Source organism: Pan troglodytes, chromosome 6, assembly GCF_028858775.2.
Source record: "Pan troglodytes isolate AG18354 chromosome 6, NHGRI_mPanTro3-v2.0_pri, whole genome shotgun sequence".
Classification (NCBI taxonomy): Eukaryota; Metazoa; Chordata; class Mammalia; order Primates; family Hominidae; genus Pan; species Pan troglodytes.
Window position 1 is genome coordinate 47,319,994 of NC_072404.2, and position 26,687 is coordinate 47,346,680.

Genomic DNA, 26,687 nt, shown 5'->3' on the forward strand with positions numbered 1-26,687 from the left:
GGGCCTGGGAGGTACTGGGCTGTAACAGACTTTTTTCTTTGAGTACAATGCTTCCACTCATGTTAAGCCTGGCTTCAAAGAAAACAGAAATTTACTGTTGTCATTTTATTTATTTTTTTAAATACGTGTTTGAGAAAATTGAACTTTAACAGAATTTGTCCCGATGGGAAGACACTTTGAGGTTAGGTTTATATGGTGAATACTGCCTAAACTGAAGCTCCCTGCAGCCTTTCCTATGTGGCCGTCTCTCCCTCACTTAGGTAACAGAGCCCCACTTTTTTCACCTAAACAAAGACATGCCATTTCCTATAGCCACACTGCAAGCTGAGTTCATTTCAGACCTTTCCTTGGGGGAACAAAGGCCAATGACACAGGGCTGCCTGTCACTCATTGTTGTTATTGTTGCATCCCCATCCCTGCCCCGGGGAAAATCACACATCAGAAAATAAATGTTAGCAGATATGTTTCCAGGAACCTGCTTGCTAACTTTTTGAATATGAAGTAACAGATTAGCCAGATTTTGGATCTTCAGTGACCCAAGCAAGCTAAGCACACTAAAAGGAAATAGGAGGAGAGAGGTGGATTTTGAAACTCATCCTTGGAGCTCTGAGAAAACTAGGGATGTTTATGCAGAGAGCTATACTGAAACAAATTTGAAAAATACAATCTTGGCCATTTGTAGTTTTGATGTGGACTTTGCAAAAGGCAGACCAGAGCAGAAATGGGCATGATTGTGTTGCAGTTCAGTAAAAATTAACAAGTTAAATGGCTTACTGGCCTGTGTTTACCTCCTGTGCTGACTTAGCTAATTTGGTGACATTGCCTCAATTTTTATAACTCTGTGTTGAAAAACATCAAGTGCGATGCTAGAAATATACTCTGCCTCTTTTCTCTTGTGTGTGTCTACACACGTGTGCAGGAAGAAAATAATGCAGGGAGAATGGTCAGAGTGGCAGGAACTGCCTTAGAGTATGTGAGTGCATTTCCAATAAAGATAAAAGTGAGTGTCTAACCCAAAGCCATAGGTTTTTTAAAATCCCATCACCTAATATTTTGGCATGTGCAGCATCACACATGTTTATAAGTGACAGATATTTAAAATTTTCTTATGCAATACAGGGAGCTTACAGATTCACTAAAAGAAAGTTCTCAGTTGGGACTCTTACAGGGAATGGAAGCCTAGCCCCAGACTGAAAATCTGAACTAATACCAAAATGAATTGTGTGTACAGTTGCCCTTGAAGGCATTCTCTTTAAGGCTTTTTTTTTAAGGTTCCCCCATACAGGGTCCCTCATTGCCTGGAAGCACCTGTAAATTGTTCCTAAGGAGCCCTGTGCATACCATGGCCAAGTCTAGTATGGCCTAGGTAGCCAGCCTAAGGGAGTTAGGTTAACTGGGCACAGTAAATGATTCCCTCAGGCCTGACAAGGTTAATATGTCTTTCAAAACCTGGGAACAAGTTACACATGAAACAGGAAAACTGCCAATATTCTCCTAAATACATTCAAATAGTATCCAAATATTGCCAAGTTCACCATGAGTGAATAGTATCTCTATCATCTGATGGGAAGTGGGGAGAGGGAAGCTCTAGAGTTAAATGAATTGCCTCATTTGCAAAACAAATCACCAAACCATGTTGCTTGAATATGCTTTGCATTTTTAAGACAGCATGGAAATAAACATTTCCAGTTTACTAAAATGCTGCTTGCCTCTGTTCAAAGTAATCTCTGGTTCCCCCACAGAGCAAAATCCCCATATTCCTAGCACCCATTGTCGTTAACATATACTATGCACACTAAGGAAAGTTTTCAGGAACAAATTTAGAATTGTAAGTCCGTAACGTAAGCAATCAGACCTCTGAAGGGGCCTCTGATTTTTCATATGTTATTTGCCAGGGATAAAACAAATTAATATTAGAATTATGTTGGATTATGTTAATACTTTTATTACCTGCCATGTTGTATTGATTTATTTAAAGTAAGTATTTTATGTTTTTTTATATATCTTCACTATGTTACTGTATATGCGTATGTACCCATAGAGCGCTCACTTCTGTCTGTGTTCCTTGTAGTACTCTAAGCCTGTCCTTGGGATTAGTCAGCCAAAGACAGCATGGTCTTCCATCTTAAAGGAAGTAGTCAAGAGGGGGAAAAGAAGGTCAGCCTCAAGTATTTTAATCTTGTTTTAATGACCAAAGTCATTTCAGGGCTGCAGTGATACATGTAGTCATTGGATTGAGGGAAGAATAGTCCAAGTCAAGAGTCCACTGGAAATAGAAGAGTGAGGCTGGAGCTGTGAGCAGAGGTGCAGCCTTCTTCAGAAAGCCATGCTAGGCTCCATTCTCGCAATTGAATAGCTGCACGGTTGTGGATGTTGTATACTGTTTGTGAGAGAGAATTTTCAAAGTTTAAATCCTTGAACACTTCTGGAGTCTCTCTTCATCCTCTGGAATGTGGGGAGCAGGCTGTGGGGATCTGACCCAGGAGGTGGGTACACTTCCAAAGGCCTTTTCGTGATCTGAAGTGCGATCCAGAGATGCACTGCACCATATTTAATTTGTGTTAACCTCCCCACCTTTCCCCATCTTTTAACCCAGACAAACAGGACTTTTTAGTTACTTAGGTTATTATTGGTGGTGGTTTCTGTGTTTGTTGGAGGAGGGAGTTGAGTTGGAAGTTGGGAGTTGTGGAAGTTGAATTGGAAGGAGTGAAAAGTAGAGTCCACCCCCTTCCCCCGAGTGTATTGGAGAGAAACATCCTTCCTTGGTCTGTTTGCTTTGCAAGGGTGTCCTTTGATGAGGTCTTTGTCCTAGGCACCCACTGAAGTCTCAGTGTACTCAAGCTTTAGAAAAGCCTATTGGCCCTTCTTTGTTTTCTTTGTTGAACTGTTTATTTTGCTTTCTTCCCATGAGGTTCCCTGGCCTTGCTCTGACAACGCTTTTCTGCATGAATTACATTCCTCCGAGCCACAAGTCTCCTAATTCTTCCAGTCCATTTGATTCCGGCCTGTGTGATTAGTCCATGGCTTCGATCCGCTGTGGGTCTCTGCCAAGCAGAGTGCTTGCTAAGTGCCCCTAACGTGGAGACCTAAAGACATTTTTTAACCTCATTAGTGAGGAGAGTAGTGCTTCATTCTAGTTTAATAACATGGCTACTCGAATCATTACTAGCCTTAAAATCAGTGAAAGAGGCTACTAAGTCATTTGGTTTTCTTTCAGTGTGAATAAGGCTATTGAAGGATGGTAGTTCAGGTGTTACACTCAAGCCCAAGTTAGTAACATAAATCATCCCGTGTAGGGTGAGAGGGGAGCCCACTAGCTCCATTTGAGTTAAATTTACATATCTAAAGAATTTCATCATAATTTGCATAAAATGGATTGCCTTATGTATAGAAATAATGAACAACAAAAACAAAATTATTCGAGTATCTTACTATAACCACTACATTTTCTTGTACATATGCTATTTTTTGAAGCATGGTTTATGACTGGGACAGAAATGAACAGCTGATAAACTTATGAACTATGTTTTTAACTCTATTAACAAAGAGTAAATATTTTATTCTTTAATGCATTATACCCTCAATGTAGATAGTGGTAAAACATTGTGATATAGCTTGACAAAATTCAGCTGTCTTAAAAGCAAAATTCTTATAAAGGGTATGTTCAGTTGTTTTTACTTGCTTTTTTGTGCATGAGAATTTCTACTCTTAACAAGCAGGTGGGGTGCATTGTAGCTAACCAGGGGTCTGCATTTATTGATAATGTACCTGGGAGCAGTTTTAATAATAATTTAAAAGTATTAAATAATAATATTTAATTAATATTAAAATAATAATTTTAATAAATTATAAATAAAATATAATTTTTATAAAATGAAAATAATAAAAAAGAGGACCAAAAAGTTTGTCAGGAGTGATTGAACACACAGTCTGTGATGAAAATGATACAGTATAAATACTTATTTTTAACACAGAAGCTCTTCCTTAAAGAACTGGGGAAGTACCAAGCAGTGGGATCAGGGCCTGGTTTCATTGGTATCCTCTTCTTTTCTTGCTGGGCCTGGCTTGAACGAGGCTTCTTGGGGTCTGACCTCTGTGAGCCCCCAATATGGCTGTGCATCATTGGAGCACAGACGTTATTGTGAGGTTCTCTGCCTGTGTTCCATTTAGCAAATAAACACTTCACTGTGCAGGATCAAGCTGCTTCTTCACAGAGGGAGGATTTATCAGGAAGATGGGAGTTAAACCTCTTTTGGCTAGAAAAGGCACTTCCTGCTTGGAGTGGGCTCTGCAAACAGAACCCCCAGTGAGCTGAATTGCAGCTTCCATAATACTTCCTGCATAACACAGCTAAACATCCCTCATGAGTGTGACTGGATCTTGGCTTTGCTGAATAGTTCCTTTGAGCACATCCCTTCCCCACCCAATAATATGTTGGTTACATTCACCCATGACAATGCTATTTGGTTGAGTTTCAAAGTGTAATTCCAGCAAACTCAAACATAGTGCTGTTGGCACATGGCTTCTCATGATCATCTTCGTAAAACAAGTTAATCATCTGTTTTCATAATACATGTGGACCTCAGTGAGGTTCCATTCTCAACTCTACCACAAGTTAACCGGATCCTTGAGCACTTTCCGTCATCTCTGCAGGCCTTGTTTTCATGTACAAAATAAATTAATTAAATGATCTTTAAGATCCATTCTAGTTCTTAACATTTCATGATTATGGAAAAATTTAAATTTGTTCGTTGTTTTTTCCTAGTGTGTGGACACTTACAAGGGGATTCCATGAAAATATTGTGGCCCTGACACATGCATGCCCACACGCCATTTTTCTCCCTAAGCCATAAAGTTTCTTGCCTGCTCTTTCCTTATGTGAAGCTCTGCTGAAAAAGTCTTGCCTGAATGCTGGTCATACTTCCCTCATTACTCTTTATACTCTGCAAGTGACACTTTGTGTATACTGCAGCCACCAGTGTGACCTGCCATGGCACTACAATTTGAACATCAATTTAAATAGATTCCCTTTGGAAGTTAAGGTAGCTAGATAACCATACCATCCTTTTCTATTAAAAGCCTCAATAATGTTAAAAATGTAAGTGTAGGCATACATGCACATGTGTATCTGGTTTGGGGCAGTTTTTCTTTGTGTTTAAAAACATAGACTTTGAAGGATAGACTGGGTTTGAATTCAGCTCAGATACTGTCAGATTACTGAATCTGTCTAAGCCAGTTTCACCATTCAATCCCATTTTATATCAAGGATTCAGCAAAGGAGCATATATATAGCACTTAACACAGTGTCTGTCACAGCATAGGTATTTGACGAATGGCAGGATTGCCTACTACATATCTATCCCCATATTTAAATCATCTATTCTAAGTAGTACATCCCTTTTTCCATCTTTTAACATCTCTGAAGTTGGGATGTATTTTACAATCTATAGTGTTTTACAATTGCTTATTGGTGAAGTGGCAGTCATGAGGAAGTTCCAGGTATCTTTTAATAAAATAATTTTGCTTATATTTCCCTTTTTTGTACATGTACTGGAATGATACATGTTTAAAAAATCTATGTCTGAATAATTCTAAAAGAGCTCTTTTAATAAGTAAAGTAAAAACCAAAAGTGATAGGGAACCATTATCTTTTTTTAGTGGTATCTAACACAATTTTGCACCTTTAGATCAGTAACATCTTAGAGTTGAGGATATGTAGTATGTCATATGTATTATGTGTGTGTACGTATGTATTTGGTCAAAAAATTGATTCATTGTCAAGATTTTTTCCCCTGAGAGCCCAGCCACATTTTCCTAAATGTTACAATAATGGACCTAGTTGCAAGAATGTAAAGTTAAAAATGTAAAGAGAATGTTTTCAAAATGCTATTGCTGCCTAAACCTTGCAAAATGAAAAACGAGCGCTTCTTCAGCTTGGAACAGTTTATAAAGGAGGAAAGCATGTGTTGTGTGATGGTTATGCTGGTGTATTTGTGCAGATGCATAGCACAGGCTCTGAGAGGGTAAGACTTCATGATTAATGGTGTTTATTCTTGACAGAAGCCTCCTTTATTTATCTGCAATACAGTTTAGCGATTTTATCAGGCACCTGAATGAAAAATATTCAGTCATACCAATATTGCAGTGTAAATTGAGTAGAGTCACTTTTTATTATATCTTTCTGCCTTATCATCTGCACAGTAATTTTCTAGCACAGGTTTGATATGGAAAGGCTGGATTTAGCTGTACTTGACACAAAGCCTCTTCAATTTCCCCTAAAAGTTCAGGCTGCTCTTAGAAATGTGTGTGTGTGTGTGTGTGTGTGTGTGTGTGTGTGTGTGTGTGTCTGTGTGAGTGTATAATATATAAACCTTCTCTCTTATCCAAGCAATTTCAGGATTTGAAAGAATAAAGATAAAATGCACAAACCTGGATGGGAGAAATGTTGTTAATATAAAAACATCTAATAGCTGTGAACTCACTGGTAAAAGCTCCTTTAGTGTTGAAGCTTGTGGCTCAGTACTGAACCTTTTGCATGGCTACGTGGTCCCACTTTCTTCTAATCAATCACCATCCAAATCCAATTAGCATAAAGCCAGACCCTATCGTTTCTCCTGGGAGTAGTATCAAAGTTGAAGACCACAATGGCCCAGAGAGGACATAAGTTGCTGCAATGATTGTGATGCTATTCTCGAGAAAGGAAAAAGAAAAGAGTTCTCATTTGTAGGATACTCAAGTGATGGGTCACTAAATTTTAAACAAAAGTGTATTCAAGCAACAGACTTTATAACATGGTCAAAGCTAAGCAATGACAGACAGGGGAATATGGTTTGAATCATAGAAATCATTGGATTTTAGGAACAAACGGGGCTTTAAACCTTGTGAGTAGAATGGAGATCATCTACTCCAAAGCTTCTCATTTGACAGATGAAACAGTGAGGCTCAAAAAGCTGTTTTTGATAAGACCATGGTCCTGTGCACAGGTTTTCCAAGGGTAATATGAACAAGTAATTCTTACACATCATAGACATTTCCAATCAGATGAATCTCTCCTCCTTTATGGTACTGGAAGACTTGCTTTCTCTCTGAAGAAGGAACTGCAGAAGGAGACTTTGTAGCTCCTTGTTAAGTAGCCAGACTCATTTTCAGTCCTCCATGATGCTGTTCTCTATGTCTTGAGCAAAGTTCCCGAAGGCCATGATAACAAGACCCCTAAGAAAAGCATCCCCTTATGTAGAAGTTGATGCTGCTTTTCTGTTGAATAATATAGACAAATTGTTCCCCATCACTACATACACTCTACAGTACACTACATATACTCCTTTTCCATATGTAATTTAATTTTGAAAAGTTAACACCCTCCAAGGGGATAAAGTTCTGAAATATTGAGAAGTATGCTTAGGACATAAAGCCTTAGTCTCATATAGTAGTCCTACAAGCTCTACTTCCAGTTACATCTAAAGAGCCTGCCACTTCAAAAGGGCTCACTTTTTTCACCTTTATGGGACCAATGGCCCTAGCAAACCTTGAAGATTTTATTCTGGAGAAGAGTTATTGAATCACTAATGATAGTTCCTTGTTGGACATCTCTATATAACTTAAAATAAGGATGATTAAAAGAATGAGGGGAAGTAGGAGTGAGATGTCAAGGTTCAAGGGATAACTCAAAAAACAGACTAGTTAGTAGTTAACAGTAATAATAATTATGATGAGGATGATGATGATACTAATATAGAAAAAGTCTTTATACTAGCTAGAAGATGAGACTACTGTTGATAAAAGATTCATTCTGATTCTTGAGGTAGCCTTACTGTCTTCTTGGCTCAGAATTCTAGGTGCTTCCTGTCTTTGTTATAAATATCCTCTATAACACCTGCCACCGGACCCAAGATTAAGCAAGGATTAAATAGTTGGAACCCAACTTCCTGTTTTCAATTAATTATATCCACCTAGTACCTGAAGTCCTCTGAGGGGAAAGTTCTTGCTTGAATAACAGATTCTGCCTTAGTGCTGCTGAGACTTTTAAAGTAGCTGTTTACCTTGAATTGTTGAGATTTCCATGTAAATGATACAAACATGAGCTGGTTTGTTTGTAAACAGATCTAACTGAGTCTCTTGTATGTATGTTAGAGTCATTTTCCCTTACACTTGATGTGTATTATGGCTCAGACTCAAAAGTTTCTGCTAAAGGAAATCATGATGGATAAGTTTCTGCATTGTTGGAAAATGTAACACCTATACAAACAAATGTCACTTATCCCAGGAGTTTTCTAGGCACAGTTAGTTCATCATAGAGGGACTTAGTTGTTTGAGGAGCCATTCTTTCTACACTATTGTGTGTCAATATTTTTCTATTTTGCCTTGTATTTTCTTTTGGAAAGGATATTATTTTGCCTATTTGAGTATTGTTTTTGAGATGGAATTGGTAATTCATCAAATTACAGAAAATAGGATTGGTAGAATTAATGGAAAATAGAGAGGAAAGTCACAGAAATCAAACTGATTAAAAAATTTTTGTTTATCTCTAAAGACAAAAGTTTTTGTTTATTTTTTTTCTTCATGGCAATGAAGTTGCTGAACTAAAACTACAGAATTATTATGCTCTTGAATTTACTTTGAAGAAAAAAAATCCATCATCTTAACTAAGGTAAATCAAATCGCTTAATCTATCTGTTAGGAGAAAACATGAGATGGGTGCGCCTAAGTAATGCCGAAGTGACATCATAGCTGAACTCACCCGGCCACAAACAGCTCACTCCCTATCAGGTCCTTGAGGGAAATCAGTACTCAACAACGCAACGGAAGCCAGGTGACTTTGGCCTTAACCAACCCAGAGCTCTAGGAATGGCAGCAGCAGCAGGAATGAAGGTGTTGGTTGTAGGGGCCAACATTTACTGAGAATTTACCATGTGACAGTCACCAGGCTACATTCTTTCTGTATACTTCCCTGTTAAAAAGGAAATGGTACAGTGCTGCTGCTTCTCTGTCTGGGCTTAAGTAGCTGGAGAGCAAAGCAGGCTTTTAAGGATCTAGTTCACCCAACAGGCAAACATAAGCCCAAGACCTTGCAACTGGTGTATAGAACAGCTTACTGAATGCACACTTCCAGGTATAGGGAGCAGGAGAGTGAGACAGAAGGAGAGACTCCTTTGATCCTCTGGGCCTGGCTGGATTGGCCTCTGCTGTGGCCTGCTCCACTGGAGGAAAAGGGACTACCCAAGGGAAAAAGCTTCGCTGATCAAAGGTAACCACTTGTTATCTTAGGGAAAGAGGAGAGGAAAGGACAGCATCTGTGTGCTTTCTTAATGCAGATCAGTTAGGAAACTGTCTAGAAAACAGAGCCCCATCAGATGTCACAGAATCCAACCAATGAGAGCAGCTCTCCATCGCCCATTCAACATGGCACCTAGGTGGTAGGAAAAGAATTGCAACTGGACATATGAATGTCTCTTTTGACAGTGACAGCTGTTTCCTCATCAAGGTGGTACTTCTGTGGACATTGTAAAGATGGACATAGCATATTAGTTCTTCTAATAATGAATTATATTTATTTTTATTATATTAATTTATAATTTGTAATTAATAATTATAAATGAATATTATATTCATTTATACTTATTAATTCCACTTTATATTTATATAATACATACATTATATAATAAAACATTTTATATAATAGTTACCGGTTTTATCCTTCTTACCAACTCTAGTAATCAGGGGAAGAAGATAAGAAAATGTCTTTCATTTATTAGACATTGCAGAAACAAGGATACCTTTGCGTGAACTATTTGGACTCCATTTGGAGGACAAAAAAAGTCTGCTAAAATAATAATTTAATATATAATGTGTATTCATGGAATTAAAATATTTAAAACATATGTTATTTAAAAACAAGTTGTCATCTGCCATTTGGTTCAGGTACGCTCTTTTCTCCACTTTTTTTTCTCTTCTGTTCTTAATTCTAAAATGTGAGAAACATACATTGAGCTCTCTTTAAACAAAAGTCAGTGGGATAGAACACAGTCCCATGCTATGAGATGTGGTCATTTAGCTCTCAAGTACTTATTTGAACCAGCAGTATGTTCATTAAGATCTCTTTTTAATAACAATGCACTGCATGTTATAGTGGCTGGAATGGACTTTCTTTTTAATTCTTTGACCTTGAAATTTTAATTTATTAATGAGTTATATTTACAGTACAGAGTAGAGACAAATTTGGCACATTGTTCTTTGCAGTCTTTCCTGGGAGGAATGAAATCAATTTTAGCTATAAACAATTGCATTGCTCTTATACAGTGATACTTGTATAACATTGTTTCAGTTGTTGGAAGAACATGACTAACATATATTTGTTTGGCTTCTCTCTTCACAAGAAGCTCCTTTGATTGGCTTAGCGGTAGCCCCTGCCCCCTCCAAAGTTAATACACAGATGTCCACCTTCCATAGCTTACCTTGAATTTAGACTAATGTGTCAGCTAGACTATTTTTGTTTTATAGCAGTAAATATGTTATTATTTATGTTACCTTTTAAAGCATCAATATTTTATAAGTTTTGAGAAATAAAAATGTATATCAATTTGATTTTCTGAATTTAATTGAAATGGTTGAAACCACTGTGGGAAATCTCGATGTATTTGGCATGTATCCTTTTAAAAAATTATTGATGAATAATACAGAGAAAGGTGCACAAAATATACACATGTAGCTCAGTAAATGATGGTGAATGATCATGGAGTGAAAACTTCTAACTTAACAGTTCTAGAAATAGAACATCCCCACACCTCATAAGCCCTTCTTCCATACTCTCCACCCACCTGAAAGTCAACATTATCCTGACTATCCTAACACTGAAGTTGACTTTTGCCTGTTAAAGAACTTTATATAAATGGGATCATACATTATATTCTTTTGTGCCAGGTTTCTTCTTTTTTTAGTTAATTTTAATTTTTTTCTGATGAACTTCCCATTTTATTTATCACATATTTTTTATTTTTAAAGCTTTTTTATTACATATTTTTTATTTCAATAGCTTTTGGGGTACAAGTGGTTTTTGGTTACATGGATGAATTGTATAGTGGTGAAGTCTAAGATTTTAGTGCACCTGTGACACCAGTAGTGTACATTGTACCCAATATGTAGTTTTTTAATCCTTTATTCCCCTCCGCCGACCCCTCGCCCCCTGCTGCCTTTCAGTCTCTAAAGTTCATTATACCACTCTGTATGCCTTTGCATACCCATAGCTCAGCTTCCAGTTATAAGTGAGAACATATGGTATTTGGTTTTCCATTCCTGAGTTACTTCACCTAGAATAATGGCCTCTAGCTCCATCCGAGTACTTTCAAAAAAAATTATTTCATTATTTTTATGGGTGCTGGGCTTCTTCTGTCCATCATTATGTTTGTGAGATTTTTTATGTTGTAGTTTGTTCATTTTCATAGCTGTTTACTATTTCATTGTATGAATTATTTGTCCATTCTACTGTTGATAGATACTAGGTTGTTTCCAATTTTTAAGTGGATGACTAATGCTGCTATGACTCTTTGAGTACATATGGCACATATGCACATGTGATTGTCTCATATATTCCAAAGAAAAGGATTGCTGGAATATATGGTAAGAATTTGTGCAAGTACCCAATGCCTGACTGTTTTCCAAAGAGGTAGTTCTAGCTTGTGCTCACATTGAGAGTTCCTGTTGGCCTAAATCCTCATCAACATTTGTCACTGTCAGACTTCTTAATTTTAGCCACTCTAATGGATGTTTAATAACTCATTTTGGTTTTAATTTGCACTGCACTATAAATGATGTTTATGGAGAGTTAGTTAAAAGATAATAGAAAAACCTTATCATACTAAGAAATAAAGTATAATTCAAAATACATGATTTTTATTTTGAATATGTAAGAAGTGCATATTGTGCTGGTTCATTGTCCATATTTTTCATGACCCAGATGCTTTTGGGAGCCTCCTGTGAGTGCTTTTTAGCTGTGCCACTCATTAGGTCACATCCACTCATACACACTTCTTTTGAGTGTAGCCTTTTGCCTCATTTGACTATAGGCTCTTTCAGAGAAGAGACCATGCAACCGTGTGTCATGCTCCTTGAAATCTCTCCCAAGTGCAGAAATCATAGTGGATTCTTAGGGAATGGATTTTCAATAAAATGTTATATTAGTCCATTTTCATGCTGGTGATAAAGACATGCCCGAGACTGGGGAATTTACAAAAGAAAGAAGTTTAATGGACTTACAGTTCCACATGGCTGGGGAGGCCTCACAATCATGGTGGAAGATGAAAGGCACTTCTCACATGGTGGCAGACAAGAGAAGAGAGCCCGTGCAGGGAAACTCCCCTCTATAAAACCATCAGATCTCATGAGACCCATTCAACATCAGGAGAACAGACTCGCCTCCATGATTCAACCACCTCCCACATGTTCCCCCCAACAACACATGGGAATTCAAGATGAGATTTGGGTAGAGACACAGCCAAATGATATCAAATGTATATCCAATGAAGAGATCATTGAAATGTTCATCTGTGTGGTTAATACATGTAGTTTTTAAAAATTAAAATCCAAATGGTAAATTTGTAAAAAGCATATGCCAATTAAGAATTCATGGAAAAATATTTCATAGCTACAAAGATGATGAAAATAGGATTGGAAATGGAACCATTTTATCAACTAGGGGCCTGGGGGCTGATGGAGTGGGTATGTACAGAGGTGTGGGTAGGGTTAAGGGGACGAACAAGTAATAGTAAAGCCCCTACCTAATACAGTCAAAGTTGGAATGAAAAAGTGATTCAGTGAGGGCTGGAGCAGCAGAGGAGGGCTCGCCCACCAGGAACAGTGGCCTTGGGGGAGCAATGCCATACCACAGAGCCACAGCTAGCAGAGAAGGAGGAGGGGACTTGTTTTCCCTTCCTGCCATCTCCTGCCTTGCTTCCCTTAAGTGGAAACCGGAGGGAAGGCGAGCCAGCTGATTCAGACCTTAAAGACGAGACTCCCCACACAGGCTGTGGCCTTGGGGAGGAGGAAGAGCAAATGGAAAGTAACCACCATAACCATCTGCACCTCTCAGGGTCACGTGGTGTTTCTAGGGCAGAGGTTATCTGAAAGCTTACCTTGCATAGAGGGAAAAAAAAGTATAGGATTGTGCAGATTTATGACAGTGTCTACTGTTTTACTGTTGAACATTTTAGATATTTGTTTTCTTTAGTGTATGGAAAGGAAGAAAAACATATCTGTGTATATATATATGTGTATATGTACACATATATATGTGTATATATACATATATATGTATACTTATATGTGTATATGTATATATATGTATACATATATGTGTATATGTATATATGTATACATATATATATTTGAGGCAAGGTCTCACTCTCTTGCCCAGGCTGGAGTGCAGTGGTGCACTCATGGCCCACTGCAGCCTCAACCTCCCAGGCTCAAGTGATCCTCCTGCCTCAGCCTCCCGAGTAGCTGGGACTGGGACTGTAGGAGTGTGCCACCATGCCAGTCTAATTTTTTTATTTTTATTTTTCTAGAGATGGGGTCTCCCCATGTTGCTCAGATTGATCTTGAACTCCTAGGCTTGAGTGATCCTTCTGCTTCAGCCTCCCAAAGTGCTGGTATTACAGGCAGGAGCCACTGCACTGGGACAAAAGCAAATTTTTTCTTACAAATTTTGATTTATTAAAATGGTATTTATTGAATAATTAATTAATTGGTTAAAAATGCATTAAAAAGGACAACTACCCTCTGTTCTCTGTCAGACCACTGCTTGAATATGAAGAAGGATGTCTACTTGTTATATTTAAAAAAACAAAAAATAAGCTTATGTAAAAAACCAACATATTTCAGTCTTCCAGTAGTTGGAGCAGTCATGCAGAGATGCAGGAGATATGTGTACATTTCCAGTATCCCAAGCAATGTGCGAGCAAATTGTAATAATCTGGCATGTAAACCTTGTTTAATGCTCTCATAATGGGTAATGCAAGTGATTAAATATTGTGATTTTAATCTTGGCATTTTAGTAACCTAGTAAGATAGATGAAAAGGCAGTAATGAATTAGATTATATAATAATATTTCATTCTGATTCAGAAGTCCAGTTATTCTCTGCAACATGTTTTAAGTTTCTCATGGTATACTGTTAAAAATGCTCTGATAAGAATCTTCTACTCTTTCATTGTAATCTATTTTCATGACCATATAAAAAATATTCTGAAATCAAGTTACCCACACCAACAAACAGTTTCCACTGGGCAATATGGAAACAAAATGCCAGTGACTCATTAGGTCTCCAATGTCTTCGAAGACAGAGGGGTAGAAACAGCATAAAGGGCCTTATCCCTGAGAGGACACAGAGGCATTGCATACAGGAGCCAAGACACAGGGATAATGGGGCGAGGCACATCTTCCCAGCTGTGCCCTGTAGTCCCAACAACACTCTACAGTTTGGGAATCTCTGGTGCCCAGACAGCAGTTTGTCAGATTTAGTTTGGAGGGCCACAGGCATATTTCTATACTCTTTTGCTGCAACATAAATAGCATGGAATGTCTGTTCTTGGACCAGTTCTGAATTTCAGTGTTTTTGTCAGAATGTTTGTTTGTTGTTTTGGTTCTTTCCTCCCTGGTTTGTGTCTCCCTCCAATGACTGAGCCACAGACAGTCCCAGGACAAAGAGAAGGTGGACTGCCACAAAGACCGAAAGCGGTGATCTTCAGTTCATTTCTGTGTGTATCTACTAAAAATGTGCATCAAGCAGACACCTACAGTTTTTTTCCTGGCACTACTTTTAATCTTCAAATGAAGATTTTTAACAAGCTTGACAAATATTTACCAGGCCAAGTTGATGATAGTTTGTAGGAAAATGTATGTCATTTCTATGGGAAATTTTGTGGCCGCCTTCTCCATACCTCCCCTGTCCTCTTCCTTCAGTGGAATTCAGCCCTCCTCTGGTCATAATCCTGAGTGCCCCTCACATAGCAGTGAACACACGTCTGCCTGATAAATTTAAGGAGCTTAACCTTCTCTCCCAGATTTGCTTTCCAGTTAAAAACACAATAATTGGGCCGGGAGCCGTGGCTCACGCCTGTAATCCCAGCACTTTGAGAGGCCGAGGCGGGCGGATCATCTGAGATCAGGAGTTCAAGACTGGCCTAATCAACATGGTGAAACCTTGTCTCTACTAAAAAGACAAAAACTTAGCTGGGCATGGTGGCACATGCCTGTAATCCCAGCTACTCAGGAGGCTGAGACAGGAGAATCGCTTGAACCCTGGAGGGCGGAGGTTGCAGTGAGCTGAGATTGCGCCACTGCACTCCAGCCCGGGCAACAAGAGTGAAACTCTGTCTCGAAAACAAAAAACAAAGCCACAATAACTGACAAATGATCTAGCTGCCAAGAATTTGAAGGTGGCTCTGTTAGGTAACGTTAAAAACACCTTTATTTAAAGACTATTTACATGTCAGGAGGCTGTTTGGCTATGGTAGTTCAAGTTTGGATGCTCAGCTATGTTTGCTTAGAAACTCATTTTTGTCACACTTTAGCACTAGAGAAATATGCTAACCCAGCTCACGAGAGCCTAATGTGGAAACAATTAATAAGTGACCACATTTTAATGAGAAACTGAATACCAGCCACTGCTCCGCTAGGGAACAAATCGCCATTTGGACTTTTTTTTTTCCTGAGTTTAGAATCAGAAGAAAAGAAGTGTTGTTGGCTGGTTCTACAAGAATATCAACAACCACAGCACTTAGGCACTGTGTTCCTACCTTTACACACAGGATTTCAGCCCTCACGGCAGCTCCTGGAGGGAGCTGTGATTGTTCCAATTTTGTGTATAAGGAAACTGATGCTTGAGTGAGGGAATAAGTGAAGAAACCTTCAAATCCCATTCCTTCAAAGCCCTTGCATTTAATTACTGACTTCATTTTCTTAACCACCTCATGTGACTTTATGATTTTACTACGGGAGGTCCTGGAAAATCCAAGGAGGTGCCTCCAAGGTGCTGTCAGGGAGAGGAGCAAAGCCGACTGGTGTGATCAGATTTGCTATGGAAAGGGGATTCTTCCACACAAAAAACCTGCACACAGATGTTTATGGCAGCTTTATTCATAATTGCCAAAACTTCGAAATAACCAAGTTTTCCTTCAGTAAGTGAATGAGTAAATAAGCTATTCCATACAATGGAATATTATTCAGTGCTAAAAGGAAATGAACTTTGAAAAAATATGGAGGAAACTTAAATGCATATTACGAAGTAAAAGAGGCCAATCTGGAAAGTCTACATACTGCATGACATTCTGGAAAAGGCAAAACTATGGCGAGGGCAAAAAGATCAGTGGTTTCCTGGGGTTGGGGGCTGGGAGAAGGAAGAAGGGAAGAATTGGTGAAAGAGGATTTTTAAGGCAGTGAGACTGCTCTGTATGATACTGTAACGGTAGATGCATTTGCCCAAACCCGTAGAAAGGATAACACCAAGAGTGAACCCTAAACTATGGACTTTGGGTGACGATGATGTGTGAGTGTAGGCTCATCACTCGTAACAAATGCACCACTCTGGTAGAAGATGTTGATAATGACAGGAGGCTATTTATATGTAGAGGCCGGGGGGGTGTATATGGGAAATCTCTGTACTACAGCTCAATTTTGCTATGAATTTAAATTGCTCTAAACAAAGTCTGTTAACAAAAAGAATGTCTTAATATTTCAATATTTGAAATCACACAGTATGTTGCATTTGCTACCCCTACTATGCATGTATATATGTTTATATGTGTGCATATATCTGTGTACATATACACATGTGTATATAAATATGTTTCTGTATATGTGTATTACGGGTGGAATATGTTAGCACAGTATGTGATGTATATGTCACATATGATTTTACATATGGATGTATGTGTATATTTGTATATATGTATGTGTGTGTATGTGTTGAGCATTCCGTATATACAAGGCTCAGTACATGAGACTTTACTCATGTCAACTTCCTAAGACTCCCACGAGGTTGTCTTCCCCATTGGACCTTTAAGGAAGAGGAGAAGGTGAGTATCAAGGCTGAGGTCCACGCACATTGAGTCCCACTGCTTGGATGCATCTGTATCTAGAATTCCTGATGACCCCCTTATGATGGCCTGATGCACCTGTATCTTTATCTTCAAATCCTGGAGGAACCCTCCTTTCCACTGTTGCTTCTTAGCAGCGTGTAAAAGGACTGTAGAGCCCAGTGCTCCTGCCAGAGAAGATATGACCAGGTCTTGGAGCCTCACTCGTGGGAAGCTGGTTTAGTAGGTACCTTCAGTGTCCTGGTGGGAAAGGCTTGAATCCAAGTGAAGCAGTGACAGGGACATCAGACGTGATAGACTTTTGTGAGGAGAAAACAGCTTCCTAGGCTTTCTTTGGGATTGATGACCACCCTAGCCTGGCCTCTATAATTTTTGTGTTTTTCTAGATGCTGATTGGTTTTCCTGTGCATAATTCTCCAAAATAGAATTTGGACCTCTAGGGATATTCTTACCACTCTTCTCAACTCTGGAATTTTGGAGAAATAATAGGTTTCAATCTTTGCGTAAATCAAGAAAAGCCAGTAAGAAATGTCACTGCCCACCCTGATGTTTAGTTCATGTTGCTCAGACCAAGTTATTCCTGGATCGCAAAAGCTGGCCCAGGAGGCATCATCTCATGGCTTTCTTGAAACAGCTCTTCTGCATTCGGTGGCACCAGTCCCTCAGTGGAAATCTATAAACAAGTCTGTGTTTAGAATCAGATTGGAAGGATTGCTTGTCCTTTCTTGTGAAGAATAAATGAATGAATTAGAGCATCCCTTGTACCTTCTAAGGTGGCAAACACATCTAAATACGGTGTAAGATTTAACCAATGACAGACACATCTAAATGGAGCTTAGGGGCTGAGTTAACAAAGAACAGAAAGCTAACTTGGTTTGTAGTAAAGAGCTAAAATAGGAAAGACTAATAGGTTATGTTGATTTCTATTTAAACAAGCCATTTTACTAATTTCTGATTGGGTATGAAAGCCTCAAGCTGTTTTGAAAAGAAATAGCTATTTGCTGGTGGTGATTTCTTACTCTTCCCATGTGTAAATTTAGAAAACTTTGGATTTTTATTTTGCTTTCCCAAAGTAGCATCTAAGTAACAAATAAAAAGCCTCATTTTTTTTTTTAGTTCAAAATGAAAAAAGAGTCAGAAGGAGAAAGTGAGAAAATCCACCCCCACCACCATATTTCAACTTCTTTCATTTTCTACTGAGAGAAAATTCATTATCTGATCTTTGATTTCATTTATTTCAGTGTCTGCGCTGTGCACTTATGGAGCTGGCTTTTACCAAGATTATATTCTGACAGGGTGATGGGGGCCGGGCTGTGCGTGAGCATTTGCTTTGCAAGGAGAAAATGTGTTTCCCCCTCCCTTTCATTTCACTCCTAAAGCCAGTGGTGGAAGAGGAATTTGCTGTTCTCAGTTGATCTCTCTCTATCAGGGCCTCCCCTTCCTATGGCCGCACCCTCTGTGAATGAGGAAAAGCGGGGAGCTCAACTGTTTAACCTGTCAGAGCCAGTTCCCTGATTATCCATGCCAAATGTTTTCCGTTAGAGAAGGAACTTGGTGGTCCAGGAGGTTATGCAGACTGGCCATTCTAGAAGTGGCTGTCTCAGGGTGTGGCTGTGGCTATGGGGCAGCAGGTGTGAGGGGATTTTGAGGAATCTCTCTCCAGAAGCAGATCAGGATATCGTGGTAGCAAGGTGTGTTTTAGAATTTATTTTTATTAACCAAAAGCCTACATTCTACCTTAGCTCATTATAACCGACGCAGGGGCTTGATCGAAAACGCATTCTTCCCCAACTTTCTAACCCGGGAGCACTTAGTTACTACTGCTCACTGAACGTGGCTCATCGGGATGCCTCATGGAAAAGGGCTTGAGCAGAAAGCTGATTCCAGGTGCTGCTGCACAAAGAGGAGGAGTTGCCTTCCAAGCACTCACACCCGGATCCATAAAAGTCATTTTACTTACCACTGCGAGGCCCTGGGAAGTTAAACGGACATGTGCCTGGATCTTTAGAGTGACCGATTTCCCATTTCTAAACAGACTTTTGCAATGGGTCTTCTTCCTTACGGACAGCTCTGCCATGTGCATGATCAGGCTTCCAGACCAGACAAATTTGGGATTGTATTCTTTCATTCTGTTCTGTTCTGTTCTTTTCTTTCCCTTTCTTTTTTCTTTTCTTTTCTTTCTTATTTTTATGCAACACCATGCTAGTAAGAGGTAAGTTTTAAATGGTAACATTAATATTTGGGTGAAGTGGAAAATACAATTGTAGCAACCACTTTAAGCCCAGTTGCCTGTTATTTAGAATTTCTTCTCATGGAAGAAGCCATAGGTTGACGTTTATTTTACTATTTTGGAGTGCAATGAAGTTTCTCAGAGATCAATTTATTTTCCCAAACAATTGCATAGCGATGCTCTGCCTGCATTATATCATGCTGATTTTAAAATAATAGTACTAATATGTATTTGCCTGCAATTTTTTCCACAAGTCTCCTTTGAATTCACTTAAAATCTTACTTATTTTCTTTCACAGACAGCCTCTGCCTGTGGAGATATTTGTCTCATGCATACCCCATGTATCTGGTTTTCTTTATACCCAGGACTTCCGCCTTATCTAGTAGCCCTACGTATCCGGACCTGCCCTTCATTAGGATCTCCCCACACCGGAACCCCGCTGCTGCTTCCGAGTCTCCCTTCAGCCCTCCACATCCCTACATTAATCCCTACATGGACTATATCCGCTCCTTGCACAGCAGCCCATCGCTCTCCATGATCTCAGCAACCCGTGGGCTGAGCCCTACAGATGGTAAGTCCAGGATGGATTCTGCTTCTGGAGATCATGCAGCCTCCTCCCCGCTCCTCACTCGGGACGTGTATAAAGTAGACCTGATGTTTTGTGAGTGTTTCCCATGTGCCAGGCGCTGTGCTCTGTGCCTTACATGCATGATTGCGTTTCAGTTTTGTAACACCTCATTGGCAGTGGTGTTATTATCTCCATTTTCATGTCAGAATAGCAGTGTGCAGTGGGGTTTACTTGCAACGCAGTCAATCCCATGGCTAGTAAGGGGCAGAGGTGGAATTCATTGCAAATGTTTCTGATTCCCAAATCCCTGCTGGTAACTAGGGTTCTGTTCTGCTGCTTCACATATGATTAGACTGGTCCTGTAGCCATTCACACACGTGCATGTGTAACATGAGTGTTTTACTCACCTTCTGATGAACACTTTTCTGTTCTGTGTGTCTGAGAAGCACATTTATACAGATGCGTCTGTTAGAGGAGGGCTTCCCAAACTCTAGTGTGCCTATGAATCACCTGGGGAGCCTGATAAAAGGCGATTCTGCATCAGGTGGGATCAGGTGGGGCCTGAGATTCTGTGCTCCTCAAAAGCTGATGATTTCAGTGCTGTTGGTGCCTGGACCACACTCTGAGTGGCAAGGTCTTAGAAAACATCATGGTCCAGGGCTGTTGCCTGTGCTTTCTATTCTTGACCATGCCACATGAAAATCCGAAGAAGAATGTACTGGGAAAGGAAATGAGCTTAGACTTTCTCATACTTGATGCTCATTTTAGGCTCTTAAGGATCGAATTCCTGTTGGTTCTGTTAGTCCCCCCATTACTTTCCACATGACTCTTCTTAATTGGAGCTGTGTATTCTCCTGGTGTCAACTTATAAACTGGTCCTTTGATTCAGGAAAAGTATTTTCCATATCACTCACACATAGGAATTCACTTGCCCAATAATCACTGGAATCTGAATCAAGGTCCAGAATTGCATCACCTATTAATTACAGGTAGCAGGCTCTGAATTCTGTGCAAGAGATCGCAAATCACCACTGCCTGTTCCACATCAGAGAAACACCAGGCATTTCATTTCACTGAGCAGTGCTTGATGCGACTTCCATGCCCTATCCACATTCTCTAGGTAGACGCCTTCCTGAGGCTGGGTGTGCATGGTGAGAAGCTGCATGAAGTGTCTCAGGAAACATCCACTCACTTGGGTTTTCAGAAATAGCTTTCCTTCAGCAACAGCCACTTTTTTCTTTTTTGATTCAGTGCATTGAATTTACTGGTTAATAATAGTAATACAGGTAGCTAAAGAATAAGTTTTGCCCTTTGGGCAGGATTAACATTTTATTTTATTTTGAGAAAGGGTCTCACTTTGTTCCCCAGGCTGGAGTGCCTTGGTGCAATCTCAGCTCACTGTACCCCAGACCTGCTGGGTTCAAGTCATCTTCCTGTCTCAGCCCCCTAAGTAGCTGGGACCACTGGTGCGCACCACCATGCCTAGCTAATTTTTATATTTTTTGTAGAGACAGCGTTTTGCCATGTTGCCCATGCTGGTCTCAAACTCCTGAGCTCAAGCGATCTACCCACCTCTACCTCCCAAAGTGCTAGGATTACAGGCATGAGCCACTGTGCCTGGCCAAGATTCACATTTTAAAAATAAAAATCAAATATGAATTAGATTTTCTGCTTCAGATTTTATTTTGCACTTGAAGAACTGGAGAATCATCTCCTTCAAGTCCTTGGGAGTTGGTGGAAATGACTAACAAGGAGAATAGGCTGAGGGAGAGAGGGAGGCTAGCTGACAATGGACTTGGAATTATGCCTGGCCTGCAGAAATTTATTCGGGCTAATGGAAAGTCATACCACTAGTTAAACTACTGAAAGCACTCTTATCATCTGCTTTGTGTAGCATTTGATGACGAGTATATATATCACATTCTTTGACTGGTTGATTTGCCTTCCTTTTCTTGCCTCTCAAGAATCCAGTTAATATAATCAAATAAAGTAACATGATAAATATTTCCCTTGTGGCCTAAAGTTTTTTTCCTTAAATCTCTATCTTTACCATGTATCGTGGGTAAAAAGTATATGAAACAAATATAAAATACCCACAAACCTATCACTAGAGTGCTAGTATTTCTAGATAATAATTGTAAAACTTTTATTGATTGAATGCTATGTGCTAAGCGTGCTACATACATAATTCAATTTTTGCTCCTGACGACCTCATGGAGCCAGTTTAAATCCAGATCTCTATGAGTCTGGAGGCCACCCTCAGAACTGCTACAATGTCTTACTGCTTTTGCACGAAAATTGGCAGGTGGAAACCGATTATTATCCTGTTAGAAAGCTGAGTCTTGGCAGTAAATTGCTCCAGATTGATAGGTATATTTTCTTTTTGATTTTGTAATGAAGAAAAGGAAAAGAGAGCTTTTAAATTATGGAATGTAAAATTGTAGCTTATCATTCAGTTGTGTTATTAAAGCTGTGCTGCCTTTTTTCATACTGGTAAACCCTGACTTTTCATGTGAGTGAGAGTTAACTCAGACACTCTTGTCAGAAAGCTTAGAAAAGTATTTTAAGTATGTCTGGAAAGATATCATAGTCTTCTAAGTTGTCTACTATTGTAAGAAATGCAAACATACAGTGATTTGATATAAAAATGATTTTATTTGGGGGGCAAATGTGGTTATGTACATATATACATTTTAATCATTCTGATTTGTTGATAATTTCTTAGACCAACAACAAAAACTTAGTAATGCATTTCACTTTTTTCTATTCCTTTCCTTCAGTTTTATTTTCAAATAAAAGATGTTTAATGGAAGTAAGAGCACAATTTGAGTTAAAGGAGCTTTACTCTAATAAGCCATAAAAGGAATTGCTGATGTGGGTTGTGTAATGGACTCTGAGATGCCTCAAGAGAAACTTCTAGTTGACCTTCTTTCGCTAGTAACCATACATCTCTTGTCTCCTCCTAGCGCCCCATGCAGGAGTCAGCCCAGCAGAATACTATCATCAGATGGCCCTGCTAACTGGCCAGCGCAGCCCCTATGCAGACATTATTCCCTCGGCTGCCACCGCCGGCACGGGGGCCATCCACATGGAATATCTTCATGCTATGGATAGTAAGTGACGGGGCTGGTTTCTAGAGTCTTGGGAAATGGCAAAGGCAACTTTATGAAACAGAGAAGAAGATACAAAGATTAGGTGATTGTGTAACTTTTTGATCTGGAGGAGAAAGTGGAACCACCACTATCCGGTGCTCTGGTTCCCTTCGTTTTCTAGAAGCTTCCACAGATTTGGACATCCTGAGACCCCCTGTTTAGCTCAAGGATACCAGTGAACTGACAGATGCAGGCAATTGTAATTGACAGCGATATATAAATATTAGCTGGTTAAAAAAAATCCCAGCCCAGGTGACATAGCGAGATCTATCTCTACAAAAAATTAAAAATTAGCTGGGTGTAGTGGCATGTACCTGTAGTCCCTGCTACTCAGGAGGCTGAGGCTGAAGGATCACTTGAGCCCAGGAGGTCGGTGTTGCAGTGAGTCTTGGTCACGCCACTGCACTCCAGCCTGGGTGACAGAGTGAGACCCTGTCTCCCCAAACCAAAAAAATTTTTTCCTGTCGTGATTGTCTTGATAACAAAATAAGGGGGAATGGATTTGATATATGGATGGACTTTGCCTCCCCACTCCTTGGTTTCATGGATTTTATGCTTTAAAAATTAATTTTAAAAAATACCTGTTTTAACAGATTTTACATTTTTGCCTTAAATGATTTTTTGCCCCATATGTTTTCTTTACATTAAAAAAATTGTATTCCACTAAGACCGTTTGTAGCTGCTGAATATATGAAAGGATCAGAATAGTTATCAAGTTATCAATAGTTGCCAAATAGCTTATTTGGAAAAAATAAAAACTTTTTCCAAATCAGAAGGGACTACTTTTAGTACCTAGCAGTGGAATAAGGTGAGATTACTTGATGCATGTTGTATCACTTATTTTGGGGTCCCTTAGGTGTGTAATGATTTTTGTGGGTCACTTATGTAGACGCATAGACAAGTAAGCCTATAATTACCTCTCGTCAGAGCATTCCAGAGCGCTCATCTCTTCAGATCCTTTAAGGACACATCCGTTTGCAAGGCGCTCTGAAGTGATCCTAAAGCATCATCCAAGTCATACATCAGCACAAGCCACTACCTTTGAATAGGACAACAGTATGACTTTGAGTAGGGCCTTTGCTTAGCGTTTTGTTTGTTTTTCCTAGTAGCAGCAATTAACTTACACTTTTCCATTTACAATCTATTTGGATTCTTCTGTGACAGAGGGCGAGCATATGTCCTCTAGTTATTTAGTCCTGAGTCTCGGACTAGAAAGAAGGTGATTATTTCATACAGGGGTAAAAACTCTACAGCCTTAGTCTGCTTACCATCAAGAGCTACCTTTATGTGTTTCATTGGAACACAAGATTCTGTTGGTTTCCACTGGGAAGCTCATTACTACATGGAAAGTAAAAGAAATGTGTTACGTCTTCTTCAGGCGTTCTGTTGTTTGGCTTTTTAGCATAGAGAGCTTACATTTCAGATTCATCATAACCACATTTCAATTAGCGATTGTTGAAAAAAAAGTTGTGTTATTATGCAAATCAGTTATTTAAAATCTGCAAATAAAGAATTAAAATAAGAGAGAATCCTTGGAAGGTCAGCCCGCATTACTTTCCCTATTTGATGAGAATGTGTTTAGTCAGGCAGTGGCGGTTTTTATCTAAATAAAGGATGAAGCTACCCTTTTACTTTGTAAAAACTAATTAAAGGAATTTTAATTTGCCTGAGTATATGGTAAATTGATTGTCATTAAGTAGGAATTTAGATGTCCTATCATTCATCACATAAAAATAAACCTCCTTTTTCTTTGTCAGAATTTCTTATTAGAATAGAGAAACAAAACAATTAACAGAAAGCCAGATCGGAGATATCTGTGTTAGAACAATAAGAATTCTCTGGCTTACATTTAAGAAGGAAGTGGTATGATCAGTGAAGAACTGGGCTACTTCTCTTTTGGCTGTTCTGAAAATGCTTACCTTGTATTTTAGCAGCTCCCTTCAACAGAGTAACCCAAATCACTGTCCCCAAATGCTGACTTTCTCTTCTTTTGCTTGTTTATTAAGGAGTTGGGAAGAACATATTAAAGGGCTGGAAAGTTCTTAAGGCACTATATTCTTTTCCTCTAAAGTAATTGAAGTAGCATTTATTAATAGTTATTTAGTTAGAATATAAGAAGATTGCCCAGAAATTTCCACCATAGGAGATTTTTTCCAACAAAGAAGCGAAACATTAATCCTAAATTTTTATAGTGGTTGTCCATCTGCAGTGGTAGATCGAAACCTGGGATCTATCTGGTCACTCTTCATCCCTTGTTACAGATATTTAGGACTTCTTAATTAACACAACCCTCAATAAACTGGGTTCAGGTAAGCACCTGACTTTTAAATAGTGGGCATGTCTAGGTTTCAGCAAGATGTAGGACAGAGTGTTTATATGTAGCTTGTTAGGATAAACTAGTCTGTTTATGGTCCCAATTCTACCTCTCAGTGTTGGAGTGACCTTAAAAGATGAGAACAAATACTCCCTATAAGGAACATTCTAGAGATGAGGGCCCCTGAAGACCACTATTTATATTGGTGGAAATAGACTTAAATAAGAGCCAGTCTTGGAGGGAAAAACACAGAGAGGAAAGGTTCCAGCCAGGCTGTGAGCAATCCAAAGGGTTTCATGGAAAGGGTGAAAAGGTCTTGAGAGGCCCCTCACCCTCTTTGGAGGATGTGAGAGGGATCTAAGGCTCCTAGGGTTTGAGAGCATCAAATGGGCTTCTTCCTTTTGCATCACAATTAGTGATCTAAAACATTAGAGATTTTCTGGGGATATATCCACGTCCTGTCTAGCATGTGCTGTCACTTCTAACTTTGCCAGTGATCACTGAGTACCACTGAGAAGGGCAATTATTGTCCAGGATTATATGGAAGTTGATAACAAATCTGGTTTGTTCTTGGAGTTACTTGGAAGTGACATGTATTTCCTCATTGAAAAACTTCCATGATGAAATTAGCCTCTCATGGTGAGTAAATGTGAAGGAGTTGTGTTTAATAAGGCAGATGCCATTCTAAAAGTAAGATGCTGATTTAAATGCCTTAAAAATATGCACAGGCTGGGCGCAGTGGCTCACCCCTGTAATCCCAGCACTTTGGGAGGCCGAGACGGGCGGATCACGAGGTCAAGAGATCAAGACCATCCTGGCCAACACAGTGAAACCCCCTTCTCTGCTAAAAATTAAAAAAAATTATCCGGGTGTGGTGGTGTGTGCCTGTAGTCCCAGCTACTCGGGAGGCTAAGGCAGAAGAATCGCTTGAACTCGGGAGACAGAGTTGCAGTGAGCCGAGATCGTGCCACTGCACTCCAGCCTGGCAACAGAGCAAGACTACATCTCAAAAAAAAAAAAAAAAAAGTACATCGTTGGGATTGCTATTTTGTGCTAACATGCTCTAAATCAGGCTGGTAATGAAACTATTCTAAATGAAGGAACTCATTTTAGTTGTGCCTGAAAGAAAAATTTGAGTAGGTACCAAATTTATCATTCAAGTTGGTTTTTAAGTTTTATACGTGGATGGCACTAACTTAGTAAATTTCAGTTTGTGGATTTTTTTTCATTATTTCATTATTTTCATATTCAAATATGAAGTCATTCATATTTATCTATCCCATTTAATTAAATGATCTCTAAGCATGTTGGATTGTTATCTTCTATCAAGAACCATC

The 26,687-nt window shown here is 39.2% G+C and overlaps 1 protein-coding gene across 3 annotated transcripts in view; it reads left to right on the plus strand.

The window, feature by feature from the left end:
- The window catches only part of GLI3 (GLI family zinc finger 3), a 275,558-nt gene that overhangs the window by 168,497 nt on the left and 80,374 nt on the right, over positions 1-26,687 (plus strand). For all 3 annotated transcript variants that reach the window (XM_009452941.5, NM_001034190.1, XM_063813784.1), the window contains 2 exon segments: positions 19,682-19,887; positions 22,851-22,997. In XM_009452941.5, the coding sequence (XP_009451216.1) occupies positions 19,682-19,887; positions 22,851-22,997 (353 nt within the window).